The following is a 22,891-nucleotide window of genomic DNA, read 5'->3' as shown; positions in this document are numbered from 1 at the left end:
AAGGAGGATATTAAAATGTTTTTAGAGGTGAATGAGAACACAGATACAACATATCAAAATCTCTGGGACACTGTAAAAGTAGTTCTAAGAGGGAAGTTCTTTGCATGTAGTTCATTCCTTAAAAGAAGAAAAAGTCAACAAATAAAATGACTTAATACTACATCTCAAAGCCCTAGAAAAAGAAGAAAAAACCAACACCAAAAGCAGCAGAAGAGAGGAAATAATTAAACTCTTAGCTGAATACAATGAAATTGAAACAATTGAAAAAAGTTGGTCCTTTTGACAGACCCTTTGCCATGCTAATGAAGAGGACAGAGAAAACTCAAATCACTAACATACGTGATGAAAAAGGAAATACCACAACAGACACTACAGCAATACAGAAGATAATTAGAAATTATTTTGAAAACCTATATTCCAATAAAATAGAAATTATCAAAAGCATTGACAAATTTCTAGAGTCATATAATTTGCCCAAATTGAATCAGGATGATATACACATTTAAAAAGATCAATTTCAAGTGATGAAATAGCAGACACCATCAAAAGTCTACCAACCAAGAAAAGCCCAGGACCAAACAGATACACATCTGAGTTTTACAAGACATTTAAAGAAAGAACTAATATCAATACTCTCCAATTTATTTCAGGAAATAGAAAAAGAGGAAGCACTTCCAAACTCATTCTATGAGGCCAATATCACTCTGATTCTAAAACCAAGCAAAGACACATCAAAAAAAGATAACTTCAGACCAATATCTCTAATGTACATAAATGCAAAAATTCTCAATAAAATTCTGGCAAATCAAATACAAAAACATATCAAAAATATCATGCACCATGATCAAGTGGGATTCATCCCAGGGATGCAAGGTTGGTTCAACATAACATACAAAAATCAATAAATGTAACTTATCACATCAATAGACTTAAATATAACAATCATTTGATCATCTCAATAGACACAGAAAAAGCATTTTACAACATATAGCACCCTTTATTTTCAAACACTAGAAAAACTAGGGATAATAGGAACATATCTCAACATAATAAAGGTTATATATGCTAATCTCTAGGCCAACATCATTCTAAATGGAGAAAAATTGAAGGCATTCCCTCTATAAACTGTAACAATACAGGGGTTCCCTCTTTCACCACTTCTATTTAACATAGTTCTTGAAACACTGGTTAGAGCAATTATACAGATAAAAGAAATTAAAGAAGTACACATGGGAAAAGAAGAACTCAAATTGGCACTATTTTCTGATGTTATGATTCTATACCTGGAAGACCCTAAAAGTTCCACCAAAAAACCTTCTAGAATTTGTAAATGAATTCAGCAAAATAGCAGGATATAAAATCAATACCCATAAATCAAAGGCATTTTTGTATATCAGTGACAAATCAGAACAGGAAATGAGGAAAACTACACCATTCTTTTTTTTTTTTTTTTTGCTATTTGTGTTCTATTTTTTTTTATTGGATGTTCACAACATTACAAAGCTCATGACAAATCATATTTCATAGATTAGAATCAATTGGGTTAAGAACTCCCATTTTTACCCCAAATACAGATTGCAGAATCACATCGGCTACACATCACATTTTTACATACTGCCATATTAGTGACTGTTGTATTCTGCTACCTTTACTATCCTCTAATATCCCCCCTCCCCTTCCCTCCCATTTTCTCTCTCTACCCCATCTATTGAAATTCATTTCCCTCCATGTTTGTTATCCCATTCCCCTCGTAAACTCTTATATATAATTTTGTATAACAATGAGGGTCTCCCTCCATTTCCATGTGATTTCCCTTTTTTTTTTCTCACTTTCCCTCCCGCCTCATGTCTTTGTTTAATGCTAATCTTTTCTTCCTGCTCAGCCTCACTGTTCTGCTCTTAGTTGCTCTCATTATATCAAAGAAGACATTTGGTATTTGTTTTTTAGGGATTGGCTAGCTTCACTAAGCATAATCTGCTCTAGTGCCATCCATTTCCCTGCAAATTCCGTGATTTTGTCATTTTTTAGTGCTGCGTAATACTCCATGGTATATAAATGCCACATTTTTTTATCCATTCATCTATTGAAGGGCATCTGGGTTGATTCCACAGTCTAGCAATTGTGAATTGTGCTGCTATGAACATCCATGTGGCAGTATCCCTGTAGTGTGCTCTTTTAAGGTCTTCAGGAAATAGTCCGAGTAGGGCAATAGCTGGGTCAAATGGTGGTTCCATTCCCAGCTTTCCCAGGAATCTCCATACTGCTTTCCAAATTGGCCGCACCCGTTTGCAGTCCCACCAGCAGTGTACAAGAGTACCCTTTTCCCCACATCCTTGCCAGCACTTGTTGTTGTTTGACTTCATCATGGTTGCCAATCTTACTGGGGTGAGGTGGTATCTTAGGGTGGTTTTGATTTGCATTTCCTTGACTGCTAGAGATGGTGAGCATTTTTTCATGTACTTGTTGATTGTTTGTATGTCCTCCTCTGTGAAGTGTTTGTTCATGTCCTTGGCCCATTTGTTGATTGGGTTGTTTGTTTTCTTATTGTCTAATTTTTTGAGTTCTTTGTATACTCTGGATATTAGGGCTCTATCTGAAGTGTGAGGAGTAAAAATTTGTGCCCAGGATGTAGGCTCCCTATTTACCTCTCTTATTGTTTCTCTTGCTGAGAAAAAACTTTTCAGTTTAAGAAAGTCCCATTTGTTGATTCTTGTTATTAACTCTTGTGCTATGGGTGTCCTATTAAGGAATTTTGAGCCCGTCCCCACAATCTGTAGATCGGAGCCAACGTTTTCTTCTATCAGACGGAGAGTCTCTGATTTGATATCTAGCTCCTTTATCCACTTTGAGTTGACTTTTGTGCATGGCGAGAGGAGGGGATTCAGTTTCATTTTGTTGCATATGGATTTCCAGTTTTCCCAACACCATTTGTTGAAGATGCTATCCTTTCTCCATTGCATGTTTTTAGCTCCTTGATCAAATATAAGATAGTTGTAGCTTTGTGGTTTAGTCTCTGTGTCCTCTATTCTGTGCCATTGGTCCACCCGCCTGTTCTGGTACCAGTACCATGCTGTTTTTATTACTATTGCTCTGTAATATAGTTTGAAATCTGGTATCGCTATACCACCTGATTCACACTTCCTGCTTAGAATTGTTTTTGCTATTCTGGGTCTTTTATTTTTCCATATGAATTTCATGATTGCTTTATCTATTTCTACAAGAAACGCCATTGGGATTTTGATTGGCATTGCATTGAACCTATAGAGAACTTTTGGTAATATCGCCATTTTGATGATGTTAGTTCTGCCTATCCATGAACAGGGTATATTTTTCCCTCTTCTAAGATCCTCTTCTATTTCTTTCTTTAGGGTTCTGTAGTTTTCATTGTATAGGTCTTTCACCTCTTTTGTTAGGTTGATTCCCAAGTATTTTATTTTTTTTTGAGGCTATTGTGAATGGAGTGTTTTTCCTCATTTCCGTTTCAGAAGTTTTGTCGCTGACATACAGAAATGCCTTTGATTTATGTGTGTTGATTTTATATCCTGCCACTTTGCTGAATTCATTTATTAGTTTTAGTAGTTTTTTTGTAGACCCTTTTGGGTCTTCTAGGTATAGAATCATGTCATCTGCAAATAGTGATAATTTAAGTTCTTCTTTTCCTATTTTTATGCCTTTAATTTCTTTCGTCTGTCTAATTGCTCTGGCCAGTGTTTCGAGAACTATGTTGAACAGAAGTGGTGAGAGAGGGCATCCCTGTCTTGTTCCAGATTTTAGAGGGAATGCCTTCAATTTTTCTTCATTCCGAATGATGCTAGCCTGAGGCTTGGCATAGATAGCTTTTACAATGTCGAGGTAAGTTCCTGTTATCCCTATTTTTTCTAATGTTTTGAACATAAAGGGATGCTGTACTTTGTCAAATGCTTTTTCTGCGTCTATCGAGATGATCATATGGTTCTTATCTTTAAGCCTATTGATGTGGTGAATAACATTTATTGATTTCCGTATATTGAACCATCCTTGCATCCCAGGGATGAATCCTACTTGATCATGGTGCACAATTTTTTTGATATGCCTTTGTATCCGATTCGCCAGAATTTTATTGAGGATTTTTGCATCTAGGTTCATTAGAGATATTGGTCTGTAGTTTTCTTTCTTTGAGGTGTCTTTGTCTGGTTTCGGAATCAGGGTGATGTTGGCCTCATAGAATGAATTTGGAAGAGCTCCCTCTTTTTCTATTTCCTGAAATAACTTGAAAAGTATTGTATTAATTCTTCTTTAAAGGTTTTGTAGAACTCCGCTGTATACCCATCCGGTCCTGGGCTTTTCTTGGTTGGAAGTTTTTTGATTGCTTCTTCTATTTCATCTATTGATATTGGTCTGTTTAAGTTGTGAGTTTCCTCCTGACTCAGTCTGGGCAAATCATATGACTTAAGGAATTTATCAATGTCTTCACTTTCTTCTATTTTATTGGAATATAGGTTTTCAAAATAATTTCTAATTGTTTTCTGTATTTCTGAAGCGTCTGTTGTAATATTGCCTTTTTCATCCCGTATGTTAGTGATTTGAGTTCTCTCTCTTCTTCTCTTCGTTAGTATGGCTAGGGGTCTGTCGATCTTATTTATTTTTTCAAAGAACCAACTTTTTGTTTTGTTAATTTTTTCAATAGTTTCTTTTGTTTCAATTTCATTGATATCTGCTCTGATTTTAATTAGTTCTTGCCTTCTGCTACATTTGCTGTTGTTTTGCTCTTCCTTTTCTAGGGCTTTGAGATGAAGTGTGAGCTCATTTATTTGTTGGTTTTTCCTTTTTTTGAGGAATGACCTCCAGGCGATGAATTTCCCTCTTAAAACTGCTTTCATTGTGTCCCATAGATTCCGATATGTTGTGTCTGTATTTTCATTTATCTCTAAGAATTTTTTGATTTCCTCCTTTATGTCTTCTGTAACCCATTGATCATTTAGTAACGTATTGTTCATTGTCCATGTGATGTAGGATTTTTCCTTCCTTCTTTTATCATTGATTTCCAGTTTCATTCCATTATGATCTGATAAAGTGCATGGTATTATCTCAACCCCTTTATATTTACTGAGGGTTGCCCTATGGCATAATATATGATCTATTTTTGAGAAGGTTCCATGTGCTGCTGAGAAAAAAGTATATCCACTTGGTGATGGTTGATATATTCTATATATGTCAGTTAAGTCTAGGTTATTGATTGTGATATTGAAGTCAATAGTTTCTTTATTCAACTTTTGTTTGGAGGATCTGTCCAATGGTGAGAGAGGTGTGTTGAAGTCACCCATGATTATTGTGTTGTGGTCTATTTGATTCTTGAACTTGAGGAGAGTTTGTTTTATGAACGTCGCAGCACCATTATTTGGTGCATAAATATTGATAATTGTTATGTCTTGTTGGTGAATGGTTCCTTTTAACAGTATATAATGTCCTTCCTTATCCCTTTTGATTAACTTAGCCTTGAAGTCGATTTTATTCGATATGAGAATGGCCACGCCTGCTTGCTTACGAGGACCGTGTGCTTGGTATATTTTTTCCCAACCTTTTACCTTGAGCCTGTGTATGTCTTTTCCAGTCAGATGTGTCTCCTGGAGGCAGCATATCATTGGATTTGTTTTTTTAATCCATGTTACCAGCCTATGTCGCTTTATTGGAGAGTTTAAGCCATTAACGTTTAGAGTTACTATTGATATATGGTTTGTACTTCCTGCCATGTTTGATTATTTATCTCTTTTTTTTTCCCCTAATTTAGTTTGTTTCTCCATGATTAGCTTTCCTCCCATCCTCTGTCTTTACTGAGGCACTTCCCACTGATGGTTTTGGTTATTGTTTTCCATTTCTTCCTCGTGTAGAGTTTTGCTCAAGACGCTTTGCAATGCTGGTTTTCTGGCTACAAATTCTTTTAGCTTTTGTTTATCATGGAAGATTTTTATTTCGTTGTCGTATCTGAAGCTTAATTTTGCTGGATACAGGATTCTTGGTTGGCATCCATTGTCTTTCAGTGTTTGAAATACGTTGTTCCAGGATCTTCTCGCTTTCAGCGTCTGTGATGAAAAATCCGTTGTCAACCTTATTGGTTTACCCCTAAATGTAATCTGCCTCTTTTCTCTTGTAGCTTTTAATATTTTCTCTTTGTTCTGTATATTGGATAGCTTCATAACAATGTGTCTTGGCGTTGGTCTATTGTGATTTTGTGTGCTCGGTGTCCTGTATGCATCTACAATTTGTATATCTGTTTCCTTTTATATTTCTGGAAAGTTTTCTGTAATTATTTCCTTCAGTAAGTTACTCATACCCTTGGCATGAATCTCTGTGCCCTCCTCTATCCCGATGACTCGTAAGTTTGGTTTTTTTATGTTATCCCAAATCTCTTGGATGTTTTTCTCGTGATTTTTTACCAGCCTATCTGAGTTGGCTAGACTCTTTTCAAGGTGATATATTTTGTCTTCATTATCTGACGTTCTGGCTTCTACTTGCTCCACTCTGTTAGTGATACTCTTGATTGAGTTTTTAATTTGGTTTATCGTTTCCTTCATTTCTAGAATTATTGTTTGATTTTTTTTTATAATCTCTATCTCCTGATAAAGATGCTTAACTTCTTCTTTTATCTGTTTTTGTAATTCATTTTCAATGTGATCTTTAAGGTTCCTTTCCATCTGTCTAAGGTGTTCCTTGAGTTCTTTATATGGCCATTTTTCTGATGACTCCAGGTCCTCCTGAATATTTAGGCTGTCTTTCATTGTTTGTACTCCTTTTCTTCCTTGCTTTTTTATGCTCATGATACTTCTTGTTCTGTTTGACTGTTGAGTTACTGTTTACTCTTATAAGTTTATTTGATGCTTGGGAGGAGAGGTATTAGAAGGGAAGGGAAGAAGTCACTAAAGAGAGTAAGTGTAGGCAGGTGGAGTTCAAGAGAGGGGGAATAAGAAAGTTGAAAAGAAATGAAAAGACAAAAGAAAAAAAGTGAGAAGAAAGAGAAAAAACGAAAAAATAAAAATTTAAAACAAACGAAAAAAATTATAATGGTAATAAAAAATGGAAATTGAAGTTTAAAAAAATAATAGTAATAATAATAGAATAAGAAAAATTAACAAAAAAAGATTGAAACCATTAGTAAGAAAGTTAAAGAACACAACAATGTCAACTACAAAAAGTGAGAATAAAAAAAAATACTAATAATAATCATTAAAAAAATACTAATAATAAATGCAGTCATAAAGCTCGATTTACTTCTCTTCCAGTGGGTGGAGCTATGCCCACTGGGCCAGGCTTCTCCTCTTGATAGGTGGGAGCCAATCACTGTGCCTCAGCTCTTCTTCCGAGACTGTGCGGGTCTCCAGTCCTGAATGCCTGGGTCCTTCTCTTGTGGTTCCTCAATCCAGGCCCCACTCACCTGTGACGCTTACCACATTACTGTCTACACGTCGGGTCTGCTGCTCCTGGGAGCCCTGTTTTCATTGATGTCTGGGCACACCCTTTCTGTTTGCCTCCCTCAGGCCCTAAGTTTGTAGGGTTTGGGGCTGAGGACCCCCAGCGAATTTGTTTGCCCTCAGGTAGCAACTCCCCTGGTAGGTGGTGCAAGGGACCTCTGTTGTCAGCCCTGGTGGGGGCGATAGCCGGGATTTCTGTGCCGCTAATCCCACATCACTCCTGATTCCCTGGGTCTGGCTATGGTGCTCTGTTTTTTTTTTTTTTTTTTTTTTTTTTTTTTTTTACCTCTGTGAGATCAGGTGGGCCGACTAGTTATTTCAGCTGGGTCGTTAGTGCTGAGTCACGAGAAGCAGGCTATCCGGGGCTTAAACGCAGCAGATATGTGCTCAGTGTGTGTTTTCTGAGGGGCCCAAAGTGTACGCCCTAGCTCCACGTCAGCTCAGCATTGCCTAGTGATCCTGAGCAAATAGGCTTTAGATAGCAGCGTCGCCGCGGCCTCCGCTGTTCCTTGGCCCGGTGCCTAGCTCCCGGGGCCCAAGCGGCTACCGCCGCGGCTCTCCAACCGCCTCCTCCGGAGCACGGGTTCTCTTGCAGGGGGATGCCGAACGACCCAGCCTTCGGAGGACAGGGCTCGGCACGCAGCCCAGTTCTAGTCTCTAGATGCGGCAGCTAGACCGTGTAGACAGGGCCCTCAAGACAGCATGCCGAAAGCAAATGGCGGCTCCCGTGGAGTGGATTTTCGGCCCCGAAACCCCAGCCCAGCCAACAATTTCAGTCCACTAATTCTCCCTGTATAGACAATATTAAAAAAAAAAAAAAAGGGCGGGGGCTTTCTTAGCCTCAGGTACTTAGGATCCACTGCTGATTACCCATTCAGCTTCTCTGCGGGGAGCGAAGTGGAAGAGGAAGCAGATGAGCGCAAAGCGCCCGTGGCTCTCAGCAGAAAAGCGTCCGGGAGCCAAGCGTCTCTTTTTCAATCTCTTTGTTTTTACTGCTGTTTGGCCGGGTGGTCCACTACAGACTAATGGTGAAAGGAGCTCTAACAAGCTGCGCAAAGACTCGATTATAGCCTCTACTTTGAGCTCCAGGCTCAGCACTTCAGCCACCCCTGTACGCAGCCCAGTTCGCTATTTCATAGAGGCTTGGTTAGATTCCCTTCACGTTGCCTCCTGGGCTGGGCCGGCAGGGGGCTGTTTGATGTGCGGGCGGGGACCCTTCTCGCCGCGCCAGGTCCCGCCGCCGGGGGCCGTTTGCAGAACCGGGCGGGCGGCGCCGGCAGCCGTTTGGCGGCGGCTGGCAGCGGGACTGGTCCTCTGCACCGCGTGGCCAAGATTCACTCGTCTGGGACAAACTGTCACCTCTAATAAACTTACTAATTTCCGGCAGGTCTCTTTTCAGCGGAATTTTGCTCGAAGTTCATCAGTAGGTAGAATCTGGGTGTATTAATGGATCTTTTTGATCCCGTTACTGTGGAGATACTGAACGTGCTGCTTCCTCGCCGGCCGCCATCTTAGGATCCCTCTGTCCTACACCATTCTTAATAGTCTAAAAAAAATTATTGGGAATCACCTTAATGAAAGAGGTGAAAGATCTATATTATAAAAATTACAGAACCCTAAAGAAAGAAGTCAAAGAAGACCTTAGAAGATGGAAAGATCTACCTTGCTCTGGATAGGGGGAATTAATATTATCAAAATGAGCATACTTCCAAAAGCACTATAGATTTAATGCAATTCTGATCAAAATTCCAATGACATTCCTCATAGAAATAGAAAAAGCAATCATGAAATTCATCTGGAAAAATAATCCATATGCCACAAAATGAAATTAAACCCCTATCTTTCACCATACACAAAACTCAACTCAAAATGGATCAAGGACTTAAGAATACAACCAGAGGGTTGGGGATGTGGCATGTGCAGGGATCCTCAGCACCACATAAAAGTAAAATAAAGATGTTGTGTCCACCGCAAACTAAAAAATAAAAAATTCTCTCTCTCTCTCTCTCTTTCTCGATCTCTGTCTCTCTTTAAAAAAAAAGAATACAAGTAGAGACCCTTCATGGAATAGAAGAAAAAGTAGGCCCTAATCTCCATCATTTGGGATTAGTCCCCAACTTCCTTAATAAGACACCTATGGCATAAGAATTAAGATCAATAATCAATAAATGGGATGGACTCAAACTAAAAAGCTTCTTCTCAGCAAAAGACACAATCATTTAGGTGAATAGAGAGCCTATATCTCGGGAGAAAATCTGTACCACTCACACATCGGATAGAGTACTGATCACTAGGGTATATAAAGAATTCATAAAGCTAAACACCCAAAAACAAATAAACCAATCAATAAATGGGCCAAGGACCTGAAGAGACACTTCTCAGAGGTCTCACATACCGACAAATACATGAAAAAAAAATGTTTATCACCACTAGCAATTAGAGAAATGCAAATCAAAACCACTGTAAGATTTCATCTCACTCCAGTCAGTCAGAGTGGTAGCTATTATGCATAAAATCAACAATATGTGTTGGCGAGAATGTGGGGAAAAGGGTACACTCATACACTGCTGATGAGCCTAAAAATTGGTGCAGCCAATTTGGAAAGCAGTATTGAGATTTCTTGGAAATTGGGAATGGAACCACCATTGGACCCAGCTAACCCTCTCCTCTGTCTATACCCAAAGGACTTAAAAACAGCATATTACTGGGACACAGCTACATCAATGTCTATAGCAGTACAATTCACAACAGCTAAACTGTGGAACCAACCTATATGCCCTTCAATAGATGAATGGATAAAAAAAAATGTGGCATATATACCCAATGGAATATTACTGAGCAATAAAAGAGAATAAAATCATGGCATTTGCAGGTAAATGGATAGAATTAGAGAAGATAATGCTAAATCAAGTTAGCCAATACCCCCAAACCAAATGCTGAATGTTTTCTTTGATATAAGGGGCATGATTCATAGTAAGGTAGGGAGGGGGAGCATAGGAGGAATAGACAGACTCTAGATAGGGCAGAGGGGATGGAAGGGAAGGGAGGAGGCATGGGATAATTAATGATGGTAAAATGTGATGATCATGTACTATCCAAAGTACATCTATGAAGACACAAATTAGTGTGAATATACCATGTATACAAGAGATATGAAAATTATGGTCTATATATGTAATAAGAATTATAATGTGTTCTGCTGTCATATATGTATTAAAAAATTTACATTAAAGAAATATTTAAAACTAGCTTGTCTTAATCTTTAGGTCATGTTTTGAACCATCACATTTTAGAATTTGTAACCTTCAATCAAGTGTGACATTCAAATGAATCCTCTCTTCTCTCTCAACTCTTTAGAGCATCAGCCCTATACTGTCACCAACTGTCTAATCAGTCTTCTCTTCTCTCTGATTCTAATACTCAAGCACATCCAGTTAGTGTCTTGTAAACCTTGCAAATTTTCCTTTTTTTGTTTATTGTTGAAAACCATTCTCTGGTAATGAAATAGTTGTTTATTCTCCCCTTCCTATACCCTCTACCCCATCTTTTATATCAATTGGTAGGCTTTGCCCAAAGTTATATCTTTGCTTTCAATGTCTCTCTTGGTACCTTGTCAGCTATCAAGGATACAGTTTTCCAGAACAGATAATTCAGACAGAGTTAGCCTGGAGATTGTTTGGGGATGACATCTGTTCTGCTCAGTATCTCTGAGTGCCATTCCTCAAAATATCATTGCTTTATTGGAAATTCCCATTTTTCTCTGATATTTTGCTTCTCACACCTATCTTTTAAGTTGTTTTTGTATTCCCATGTAGGTTTAAAAGTTAAAGCTCAAACTCAGGATTTAGTGTTCCTGTAACCATTCTACCTTTAAATTGCACTGTAAGTGATAAGGGCATCGCCATTTTCCACTCACCCAAACTTTAAATAACAGAGTCCCTTTAACTCCATTTTTTTTGTCCCCTGATATCTATTTAGCTACCATTTCCTGTGGTCAATCTTCACCAGATTTATTGCATCTATCCTCTCTGTAGAGGTTAATTATTACTTAAAAACAATATCTCATGTGCTGGTTCAGCCCTGGATCATCATTCACCTACTGTTAGCTAGTGGGTCAAAAACTCAGATGACTGGAATGGCGAGGGACAACCAGACCTCTTTACCTATCTGTTCATTACAACTCTGCACACAGCACAAAAGTCTCTGATTTTGCCTCCTGCAAGTCCTAATAAAATTTTTGCTTGTTTCTTATTGATTGACATTTTACTCTACAAGGCAAATCACACACTGTATAAGTCAATCCCACAGATGATGTAGGAAGAGACTCCAAATAGGTATGGCCACTGGAAAATGTTATTCATCTGGTCGCCCTTATACCAACAATCTGCAATTCTTTCCTAATTCTCATTCTTATTGCTATAATCCTAGTTCAGATTTTCATGACTGCCTGTTTAATAATCTGCGGGATTTCCAGTGTTTCTGTCCCTGCTACCTGTGCCTTCTAATCCATCTGTTATACTGTTCTAATCAAGTTCCTTTCCTGTCTGAAGCAAACAAACAGTACCTTCATGTAGGCTTCCAAAAAAAAGCATTTTCTTCTTCCTGACTTTGAGCATTCTCAATACATCTTTACCACCTTGATGCCCATGGTTCTCCCACACCTTAACTTACAGTTTTAAAGCATTACTTTCCTCCTTCCCTTTACTCAACATTTGATAATTCTATTTTTCTTACTAAAATGGAATTTTACCTGATATTTTTCATTAAAGTCAAACCCATTCTTTGAATCAATTTTTTCTTCCCCTATTCATGTCAGAAATTACTTTTTGTGTCAATAAAATCTTAACACAGTTTACTCATGACTCTCTTACCACAATGATCTCACCCTTCACTTTACTATGGTTGGCTTTTCTGTGTGGCTGTATCCCTTCTCATGTTTAACTTCTAGAATAATTCTACTAGGATCGAACATATCACATACATAATTTAACATTTTTAATGACCATTTGTAAAGAAGCAAAAAATTTACTGAGGTTATTCATGTTAATAATACATTTTACTTATCTTAATGTCTCTCAGAATATTATTTCAACAACTAAAAAAATTATTGATTTTTATGTTCTGGTTTTATATTAACTCTGAAATACAAGTATATTTTATACTTACATCATATCTCTGCTCAAATTGGCAACATTTCAATGCTCCATAGATTCTTGCTGGTGGCTTCTATAGTGAACATCCCAATTTCAGAAATATGGAAGAAATACTGATGTAACACAGAAAATGTCATTTCATAGTCAGACCTGTTACCATATTTTGCCCTTGTCACTTGCTACAGAAATTTGGACAATTTGCTCAGTCTCTCTAGGCCTTAGTTTCTTCATGTATATGAATTTCTTGAAAAGACAAGGATTGAAGTATTATACAATTTCTGACATGGTGTTCATTTATTTATAAAATGAAGACATAACCCATAATAACCTCAATGTCTTGCTCGATACTTGGAGCTCAGAGTATATGTTAGATTGCCATTTATTGAGCACATTAGACATACTAATCATTTGCTAGGTTCAACATTACATATGATGTCTACCTTTTAAGAGATCTGTCCAGAATGGTGAACATGTAATATTTATTATTTATAATACATTTACTATATAAATTATATATATATATAATACATTTACTATATAAATTATATATATATATATATATATATATATATATATATATATATATATGAAGTTGAACAGCTGTTACGCAGAAGAGGAGTTATAAACTATGCCTGGGAATAAAGTGTAGGCTTTATAAAGATGTTGCTTTAACTCAATATATGCCAGGTACACAACAATGGTGGAAGAGGATCATAGGAAGAATACCAGGAGGTATGAACTTACATGTAAAACATATGGAACTTTGATTGTCCACATGGTTGGTCCCAGGAAGGACCAAAGGAGAGTGCTGTGATTACTAGAGAAATAATTAGGGAATAATTGGAGTAATAATTCTTCCCCAGAGATAGTACTTCCTCATTTCCCCTCATCTTGATAAATGATATCATATCAAATATCTATATCTTTAGTGTCTGCATTTCATTAATTCTTTAGATTTAATATACCCATAAACCTGTTGCCTCTCACCTTTGAAACATCCTATCTATGCCCTAGTCTAAGTCACCCACCTCTTTCCTGGGCTACTATAAAAAGCTTCTAACTTATCTTCCTTCTTCCATTCTTAAACTCCAGTTTCTGATTTCCTCCAAGGGCAATGATGATTTCCTTTTAAAGTACAGCATTCTCTTTCAGCACTCCTTACAGCCGCTCTTTTTTGATATGTTCTAAAATCTGACCTACCTATCTGTCTTCAATTCATTTGCTTTTCCATTTCTCACACATGCTTTAGCCTTGCTAACTTAAAAAAAAAGGTTCTCGAGTATTCCAAGATTTTTTCACCCATGAGTTTTTGCTTTCTCCTCTATCTATATTGTTCTTTTCCTTGTCTTCAAATGACTACTTATTTTTAATTCTTTAATTCACAGCTAAAATCACTCCCTCAGTAATATTTCACTGACCATCTAGTCTGATATACTCTGATAGTGATGTTACTCTCTATTTTATTATGCTGTTACTTCATAGTAGTTTTTATTGAAATCTGAAATTATTTATCATCATTGTTATTCTCATTACTAATATTATATTTACTTGCATATTTTGTTTTTCTTCTACTAGAATGCAAGCTCTCTTGGAATAGAAAAATGACTGTCTTGCTCATCATTGTATCCCTAATATCATCCTTAATACTTGGCAAAGGAGAACACTCAATTCTTGTTGAAAATATGGATAAAATTTTCCCAAATATACTATTAATTAAGGAGGAAAAGGATGTGCATTCTTTGTTTAGTGTTTTACTAGACATAAAAAGATATTTGGCTACGGGGAGAAAATCATAACAACCACAAATCCTACTATTCCAGCATAAATTCTACTATTCTAGCACAAAATCTAGTACTCTAGCCATATTATTAAGCACTTGATTTGATGGGAGGGGGTCTAATTCTCCAATTCATGGGCATTTAAATTTCAAGTAGTTTTAAAAAATTTAATGCAGAAATGTAACTAAAAATTTGTGTGTGGGAAGGAGGATAAGAAAATTAATGTCTTGTTTCTTTTTGGAAATTGAAATATTACAAACATTGCAGATAAATAGCTCAAACAAGATTTTGAGTATAAGTTGTGTCTAATTGTAACTTTCTTTCTATTAGTGAAGGATATCAGAAATAAGATATACTTATAGCTAAATAATATATGAATGAGGACTGTTTATGTATGTCACATGCCAGATATTTGAAAAGGCTAATATTCTTTCAATAAGAACAACATTAAGTTCTAAAAGGTCATTTAAGGTTATTTTCTTGGGAGATCATATGAATGTTCTTTTTTTTTTTTTTGAGGTCGATCGATTGGCTGACTATATTGACAAGATACTGATTGGTTACATGTTGAAGAAAACATACAATACAAAATACATAAAAAGTTGTTTCCATCCCCTCCCACTCCCCCCTTACCCACCCACCCCCAAATATCATATGAATGTTCTTCACCTCTTGAGTTAACATTATTATTGATAATCATTTTCACATTCCAGTGTTTGTACTCTAAATATTTATTCATCTTAACATTTGCTTTGTCAAATGTGCTCTTTTTACAGGAATATAAATAGTTGCTAGAAAGAACAGTGGCAGCTTCAGAGCAAAATGAAGTTCTTTATGCTGCTTTCAGCCCTTGGGCTGTGTTGGGCTCAGTATTCCCCAAACACTCAACAGGGAAGGACCTCTATGGTCCACTTGTTTGAGTGGCGCTGGGTTGATATTGCTAAGGAATGTGAGCGATACTTAGCTCCCAATGGATTTGGAGGAGTTCAGGTAAGGATTGTTCACATCATAAATTGCAACATTTACTTGCGCTTATGATAAATGATATAGTAAAATGGCAACCCATTTCTGTGAATCTGAGATAATATTTTACTTCTCATATAAGTCCTCTGAAACAGTTTTTTGAGAAAGAAAAAAAAATTAGAATTGGTGTCAACTTTATGTTTTGTTTCAGAATAACAGCAGGACATCTTTAATGGGATGTTAATGTTTTAGAGTGGTTATAAAGTACTGTAGCTGCATGTACAAAGATTCAGCAATAATTTTAGGTTATTAATTTGTTTTAGAGGTTTTAATGATATAAAATAAGCTATAATTTGATACTTATTAAGTTTGCTTTCTTTGTAGATCTCACCACCTAATGAAAATATTGTTGTTAACAACCCTTCAAGACCTTGGTGGGAAAGATACCAACCAATTAGCTATAAAATATGCACAAGATCTGGAAATGAAGATGAGTTCAGAGACATGGTGACTAGGTGTAACAATGTTGGTGTAAGTGAATTTAAGTTTCTTTAAAAGTATTACATAGGAAGATAATTTCTTCTTTTTCTTTCTCTCTTGAGCAGTAAGTTTTTGGGACTTGATTTTTTAAAATTTAACTTCATACTTGAGCAATAACTCAAAATGAACTATTGCTATATGTTCAACCTTTATAAATAATCACATATGTGCCATTTATCTACTAAAGAAAAGACTATTAAAGTTTAAAGAATAATTCACTTGTAAAGCAAGGCATCAACTTTAACCCTTATAACTAAATACATTTCTTATTAAGTATTAAAATTTCCAATTATAATAGTTGCTGTGAATTTTATGTGATTTATCTACAAGTAAATTCCTGAGTACTCTTCTTCATCTTTTTTTTAAATAATAAATAGCCATTTTCACTTTAGAGTGAGGAGTGTAAAGATAGGCAATATCTATCTTCCTTTCTTCAGATCCTAGGCAGAGAATAAAGGCTAATTGTTTCTTTTTCCTTGTGATCCACTGAAATTTCAAAAATTAATAATTTCTTGTGTCTCAACTTATTCCTCTAAAATGACTTTCTTAATAATTATCATAGTTTCTGCTTTTCTCAATTCATCATTTTTGTAAATATATGACCAGACAACTAGAATGGATATCACTCTTCATTTCACATTAGTTTCCTTTCATGCGTCACTTTTTAGTCTTATAGGAAAATGAAATTATGCAATAATAAAGAAATATTTTAGATTTTAATGAATATTCTGTTAAGTTCAATCAATAATGTGTCAGATTTTTCCTAAAATCAAACTGAAGTAAACCCTTTGCTTTTCAGGTCCGAATTTATGTGGATGCTGTAATTAATCATATGTGTGGTGAAGGGGGAGGTGCAGGAACAAGCAGTACTTGTGGAAGTTACTTCAATGCTGGAAATAGGGAGTTTCCTGCAGTTCCATACTCTGGTTGGGATTTTAATGATGGTAAATGTAGAACCTCAAGTGGCGGCATTGAAAGCTATAATGATGCTTATCAGGTAATTTTCTTTTTAAAATAATGATCTGAATAAAGAACTATCTATGCCTTTAATTATGCACATGTAGCTTACTTAAACACTGATTTTAAACACTAGTTTAGATTCCTACAGAAAATAACTAACCATGACTGCATAACAATAAAAAAACTCAATAATCCAAAGCATTCTGCAGTCATGATACTACGTATAGAACTCAATGATAGAATACTTGCCTGGGGGCTGGGGATGTGGCTCAAGCGGTAGCGCGCTCGCCTGGCATGCGTGCGGCCCGGGTTCGATCCTCAGCACCACATACCAACAAAGATGTTGTGTCCACCGAGAACTAAAAAATAAATATTAAAAATTCTCTCTCTCTCTCTCTCCTCTCTCACTCTCTCTTTAAAAAAAAAAAAAAAAAAAAAAAAAATACTTGCCTGGTATGTGTAAGGCAGACACTGAGTTCACTCCTCAATCCCAGAAGGATAAATAAATAAATAAATTCCTCCAATCAACTAAAAAGCTCATCTACTCATTTTCCTACCTTCTCCATTTTTATGCTAGAAAATATTTCAAAGTGCATCCACAGAATAATGCCGATATTCCCAATGCGCAATTTAAAAAATGAATTATGGAAATATCTTTTGATGAATAAATGAATGAATAAATGATCAAATGGATTCTCAGATGAAAGATGATATTAAAAAAAAAACAACAACAACAAAATTTTTACCTCAACAGGTCAGAGATTGTCGTCTGGTTGGTCTTCTTGATCTTGCCCTGGAGAAAGATTATGTGCGCACCCAAGTTGCCAATTATATGAACCATCTCATTGATATTGGTGTAGCTGGGTTCAGACTGGATGCTTCTAAGCATATGTGGCCTGGAGACATAAAGGCAGTTTTGGATAAACTGCATAATCTAAACACAAAATGGTTCCCTGGAGGAAGCAGGCCTTTCATTTTCCAGGAGGTACATTCATCTATATATGTGCATAAAAACTATATCATTTCATTCACTAGAAAATAAATGGCAGATTTAATTCAATAAGAAATTTCTGTAGGTTAATGGGTGAGTCATTAATATACTGTAGTATTCTTAAAATTTTTATTTAGAAATAACACGTTTAACTTTTTATCAAAGTGTGTTCTTTGGAACTACAGAACATTTATTTAGGCTACAAATCACAGCTATTTACTACCTTCCAGAGGTCATTATACAAGACCAAAAAGTACATAGTTGTTGTTCTAAGCCAGAGTTTGAATCTTCACTATATAACTACTAGCTATCTACGTTTATAGTGAAATTAATTTTCCTTTCTGTGAAACAATTTTTTTTCATCTAAAGAAAAGGAATAATGAGAAAGTTTATGTTTTTGTTCTCTTTGGAAAATTAAACGTATTAATAATTATCGAGCATTGAGAAATATTGATCAGATAGTGAGTTCTATGATAGTGTGAACTATTATTTTTCTAATTATTGTGCAAGACTAAATGAGATCAGGATTTTCACAGGACCACAGGTTACTTCATCATAGATATCTCTTTCAATATTGTGACATATTTTATCAAAACAAATTAAGAATCTCAGTGTGATGAAAGCAGTTTTAAGTATTTCAAATAACATAGATGTTTTAAGGCTATTTTATGTTATATTAATTTTTTCATTAAACACTTTAAAAGGTTTGTACATTAAAATGATATTTCCCCCTGTGTATCAACCAGGTGATTGATCTGGGTGGTGAGGCAATTACAAGTAGTGAGTACTTTGGAAATGGCCGTGTGACAGAATTCAAGTATGGTGCAAAACTGGGCACAGTTATTCGCAGGTGGAATGGAGAGAAGATGGCTTACTTAAAGTAAATATAATTTGCGATTTGTAGTACTTTACAGATCTATTAGACATACTACTCCAGGGTGAGTTATCGTCTTAGAACCTTCTTAGATAATCAAGAAGTAGATTATTAATAAATGTTATTCTTCTTTAAACCATGATTAACCATCTTTTTAAGTTAGAATATCAGTCTCCAGGATGTATTCTGGAAACCAAAACATCACCTAAATATTTTCATCTATCTATTATTTGAGTACTCTAGATTTGAGTAATGTTTCCTTATAATCTATTAAAGCTAGGTTATTTTTCAGAGGATGCTACCATTTATAAAATACCTACAATTTGGCCATAACTATTGAATAGTATGCATTTTCTCAACTCATTAAAAACATTAAACAACATTAAAAAACTCATTTGAAACATTAAGGTGTTCATTCTAAAGGAATACAGTTGAAGCCTCATTTTAACTACGTTTGCCTTTCTGTATAGTGTGATATGCATATTAACCCTTCAGAAATCAACATAAAATGCATATCCTGAAACCTTTAAAAGAACCATTTTATGACAAAAATCTTACATATGAATGGATACAAGGAATTCTACATATATACAATCACAGAATGAATTTATAGATTTGTTAATCTACAAAAACCCTAAATTCTATGGAATAATTAATTAGAGAGTTTATCTAAGGATGCTACATAAAAAGAGATGCAGATTTAGGTTACCCTAAACCAATTGTAAAAGAATAAAAATATTTATTTTTTTAATAGGAACTGGGGAGAAGGTTGGGGTTTCATGCCCTCAGACAGAGCTCTAGTCTTTGTGGATAACCATGACAACCAACGAGGACATGGAGCTGGAGGAGCATCCATTCTTACGTTCTGGGATGCAAGGTAGGAAAAAAACCTCTCTATATGTCTTTAACTCTCCTTTCAATGAGAGTAATAATAGTCTATTGTATTTTAATATATTTTTATAACTTTCAGGCTGTATAAAATGGCAGTTGGATTTATGCTTGCTCATCCTTATGGATTTACACGAGTAATGTCAAGCTACCGTTGGCAAAGAAACTTTGTGAATGGACAAGTAAGTTTTGAATTTGTTCAAAATATCTTTTTCTCAAGAAAAAGTAGGTAATTTTCTTTTAATTTCCCATGAGGTTGTTGCATTCAATATTTATTCATCAAGTATTCATTTAAATGGAAACCTAAGACTAATCTCTGATTTTAGTAATGGAAAGGATATTGAATACATAAAATTTATGTTCTCTTTTTTTCAAAGAGTATGAAAACTGTTCAGTAATAGGACAGATATCCACACACTAAGAAAAAAAAACTTATGAATAAGAACGTTACAGGGTATAAAATATATACTTACCATAAGTACCCAATTTCATAGAGTTGATATGAAGATTACACATGCTAAAAATTATCAAGAACTTAAATAGTTTCCTGTTTTTATTATCAGAAATATGAATATTGTGAAAATATTTTTTTAAAAAGTTTTATGAAATGCAAAGAAAAGGTTCAGCTGAGCTGAAGTTAAATGAGGAAAATATCTTAAAAGATGAATGAAATGAAATACATTACGGAATTAAAAATTTACAGACCACTTCAGGATAAGTAAGAATGAGAAAAATATCAGGGGTATGGTAAAAAAAATTAATCCAAATATCAATTTTGAAACTGAACTGAGAAATAGATTATAAAGATGTTTTAAATGTTAAGTGAGGGTTTTCTTTTTAAACTGAAGATTTCAGAAGTAGCATCATTACAGAGACTTTATATCTAAAATAAATCATTTTCCTATAATTCAGAAAGATACCTAAAGAACCAGAGTTTAGAGAGATGATAAGAACTCAGTAAAGGTCTATAAAAATACTGTACATGATGTATTCTGAACAAAGACACTGCAGAGACAAGTAGCAGGACCAATTAATTGAGAGGTGTAATGAAGGAAGAAAAAGTTTGTGTGTGTGTGTGTGTGTGTTAAAAGCCTGTTTTTGTTTAAATTAAGGATGTTAATGATTGGATTGGACCACCAAATAATAATGGAGTGATCAAAGAAGTAACTATTAATCCAGACACTACTTGTGGCAATGACTGGGTCTGTGAACATCGATGGCGCCAAATAAGGTAAAAATAATACATATCCTCTAACACTTTCCTTTAAACTGTTTGAGTTTAAGAATATCAACATTTTATATGATACTATGCTTTCAGAAACATGGTTATTTTCCGAAATGTGGTTGATGGCCAGCCTTTTCAAAATTGGTGGGATAATGGTAGCAACCAAGTGGCCTTTGGTAGAGGAAACAAAGGATTCATTGTCTTTAATAATGATGATTGGTAAGTGAAAATCGATTTTAAATAATTTTTACACTGTTATGTTCTAGTTTTATTCTATTCCTGTTCATTTACTTTTTTATATCTTAAAAATTATTTAAATCAGGGAATTAAGAAATCAGAAAAGTAACGAAGAAAAATGATGATGACATTTATTTTCCCCCTATTTTTATAAGGGTTTTTGTTTGAATTAGAGCTTTCTTATGCATCTGCAATATCGTGTACTAAATATTATGCATATTATGCTAATATTACATGAGCCACTAAATATACCAACAGTTAATATAAGGATGGAAAAATCTCTAAAAGAACATGGCTTTCAGTCTCAATCTTAGTACTGGAATATCTTTTCTGAGCTCTGTATCTCAACTACTCCACTATCTGCTCCTTCACTTTCTACCTCTCAGGGACAAGTACTACTTTAAAGTGTATGTGTTAGAAATGTATCTTATGGCCAATGACTTTCCTCAGTAGATTTTTTTAGTTTTACTTCTAAAGCTTCTCATTGCTGGCCTTTCTTTAGTGATACTGATAGCCTATTCTTGTAGTCTAATGAGTCTTTCACATGGAGAACTACAGCCAGAAGAACTCTGCCAGCTTTGGAATGTCTCAATCCCAGCCCAACTTCTGCTCATGTTTAGCTCAGATTAGGCTAAAATTACATTTTTTTGGCCAAAAATAAATAAGTGATTAATGTGTCTCTATTTTTTCCAAAATATCTTATGGCTAGTTCTTTAATTTTTGTGTTTTCTGGATAGAAAAACTGAGATAAATTTATACATGATAGTTTTCTATTCCAAGGTATATACTTCCTCATAAAAATGCTAGAATATTTTTATTTCTAGTTCTAATTATTTTTGGCCTCTTGAAAAACACATATGTTTGAAGAAAAATTTCAATTTTAATTCTTTAAAGCAAACAGTATTTTTATAAATTCATAAAAGGACAAATAGAAAATATTTATGTTTACTACAGGCAGTACTTTTATCTAAGGGTAGCAATTCCTGTAGATCTTCACTGCTATTCTTCAACCTTTATGGTTTGGTAATAGTCACCACTGACTAGGAATGGATAGGTGTTCTGTATGATTACATTGTACTGAGAGTGCTGTTCACATCCACTGGAAAGGTCTCTGTGTTTCCATTTTCTTCTTATTGAGATCTTGACTGCTTAAAATTCTATGGCACAAAACTAAGCTGTTTATTTACTTTAGAGACAATCTGAATTCTTACATTTGACAGTAATGAATTTAAGTTAAATAGCAAATTTTGTTTTATAGGTCATTGTCAACAACTTTGCAAACTGGTCTTCCTGGTGGTACATACTGTGATGTCATTTCTGGAGATAAAATTAATGGAGATTGCACAGGAATTAAAGTCTATGTTTCCAGTGATGGCAAGGCTCAGTTTTCTATTAGTAACTCTGCTGAAGACCCATTCATTGCAATTCATGCTGATTCAAAGTTGTAAAATTTAAATTAAATGCAAATACACAGCATTATCAAGTGTCCTTTTTTATTGTATATACATTAGTTTTCATAATCCTTTAATTTTATTATAAGTTGTATGCCATCAACTTGAAAAGATCAAGCATTAAAAAACCACATGACTTATATGTATAATTTTAAGAAAACTACATGCAAGGTGTTATTGTTTTAGAAGACACACTTTAACCTACCTGTCTAGGGAATTTCTAAGAACTCAGAAAGGCATTTTGAGAAATACATTTATTGTCATTGACACCATTTGTCCACTATGTATCTCTTATTTCTGAGATATAGTCTGAAATTCTGTCTACAATTTATAGATATAATCTGAAATTCTGTCTATATTCTCTCACAGAGTCTTTCTGTCAATTA

General features: G+C 35.0%; 1 protein-coding gene across 2 annotated transcripts; it reads left to right on the top strand.

Moving 5' to 3' along the window:
- The first annotated feature begins 13,699 nt into the window (after positions 1-13,699).
- LOC308657090 (pancreatic alpha-amylase) lies at positions 13,700-22,530 on the top strand. Of its 2 annotated transcripts, XM_081308548.1 has the most exons (11): positions 13,700-13,743; positions 15,189-15,366; positions 15,724-15,870; positions 16,679-16,876; positions 17,594-17,824; positions 18,577-18,710; positions 19,459-19,581; positions 19,675-19,774; positions 20,705-20,823; positions 20,911-21,036; positions 22,313-22,530. In XM_081308548.1, the coding sequence occupies exons 2-11, from the start codon at positions 15,199-15,201 to the stop codon at positions 22,500-22,502; spliced, it is 1,536 nt and encodes a 511-aa protein (XP_081164674.1). In that variant the 5' UTR covers positions 13,700-13,743; positions 15,189-15,198; the 3' UTR covers positions 22,503-22,530. The 2 variants fall into 2 exon arrangements, with proteins under 2 accessions (XP_081164674.1, XP_081164673.1); XM_081308547.1 differs by lacking the exon at positions 13,700-13,743 and having other exon boundaries at positions 15,153-15,366.
- The last annotated feature ends 361 nt before the right edge of the window (positions 22,531-22,891 follow it).

This window comes from Spermophilus citellus, assembly GCF_964194105.1.
Source record: "Spermophilus citellus genome assembly, chromosome: 9".
NCBI lineage: Eukaryota > Metazoa > Chordata > Mammalia > Rodentia > Sciuridae > Spermophilus > Spermophilus citellus.
The sequence above is the reverse complement of the archived record's forward strand: the minus strand, read 5'-3'. Positions and strand labels throughout refer to the sequence as shown.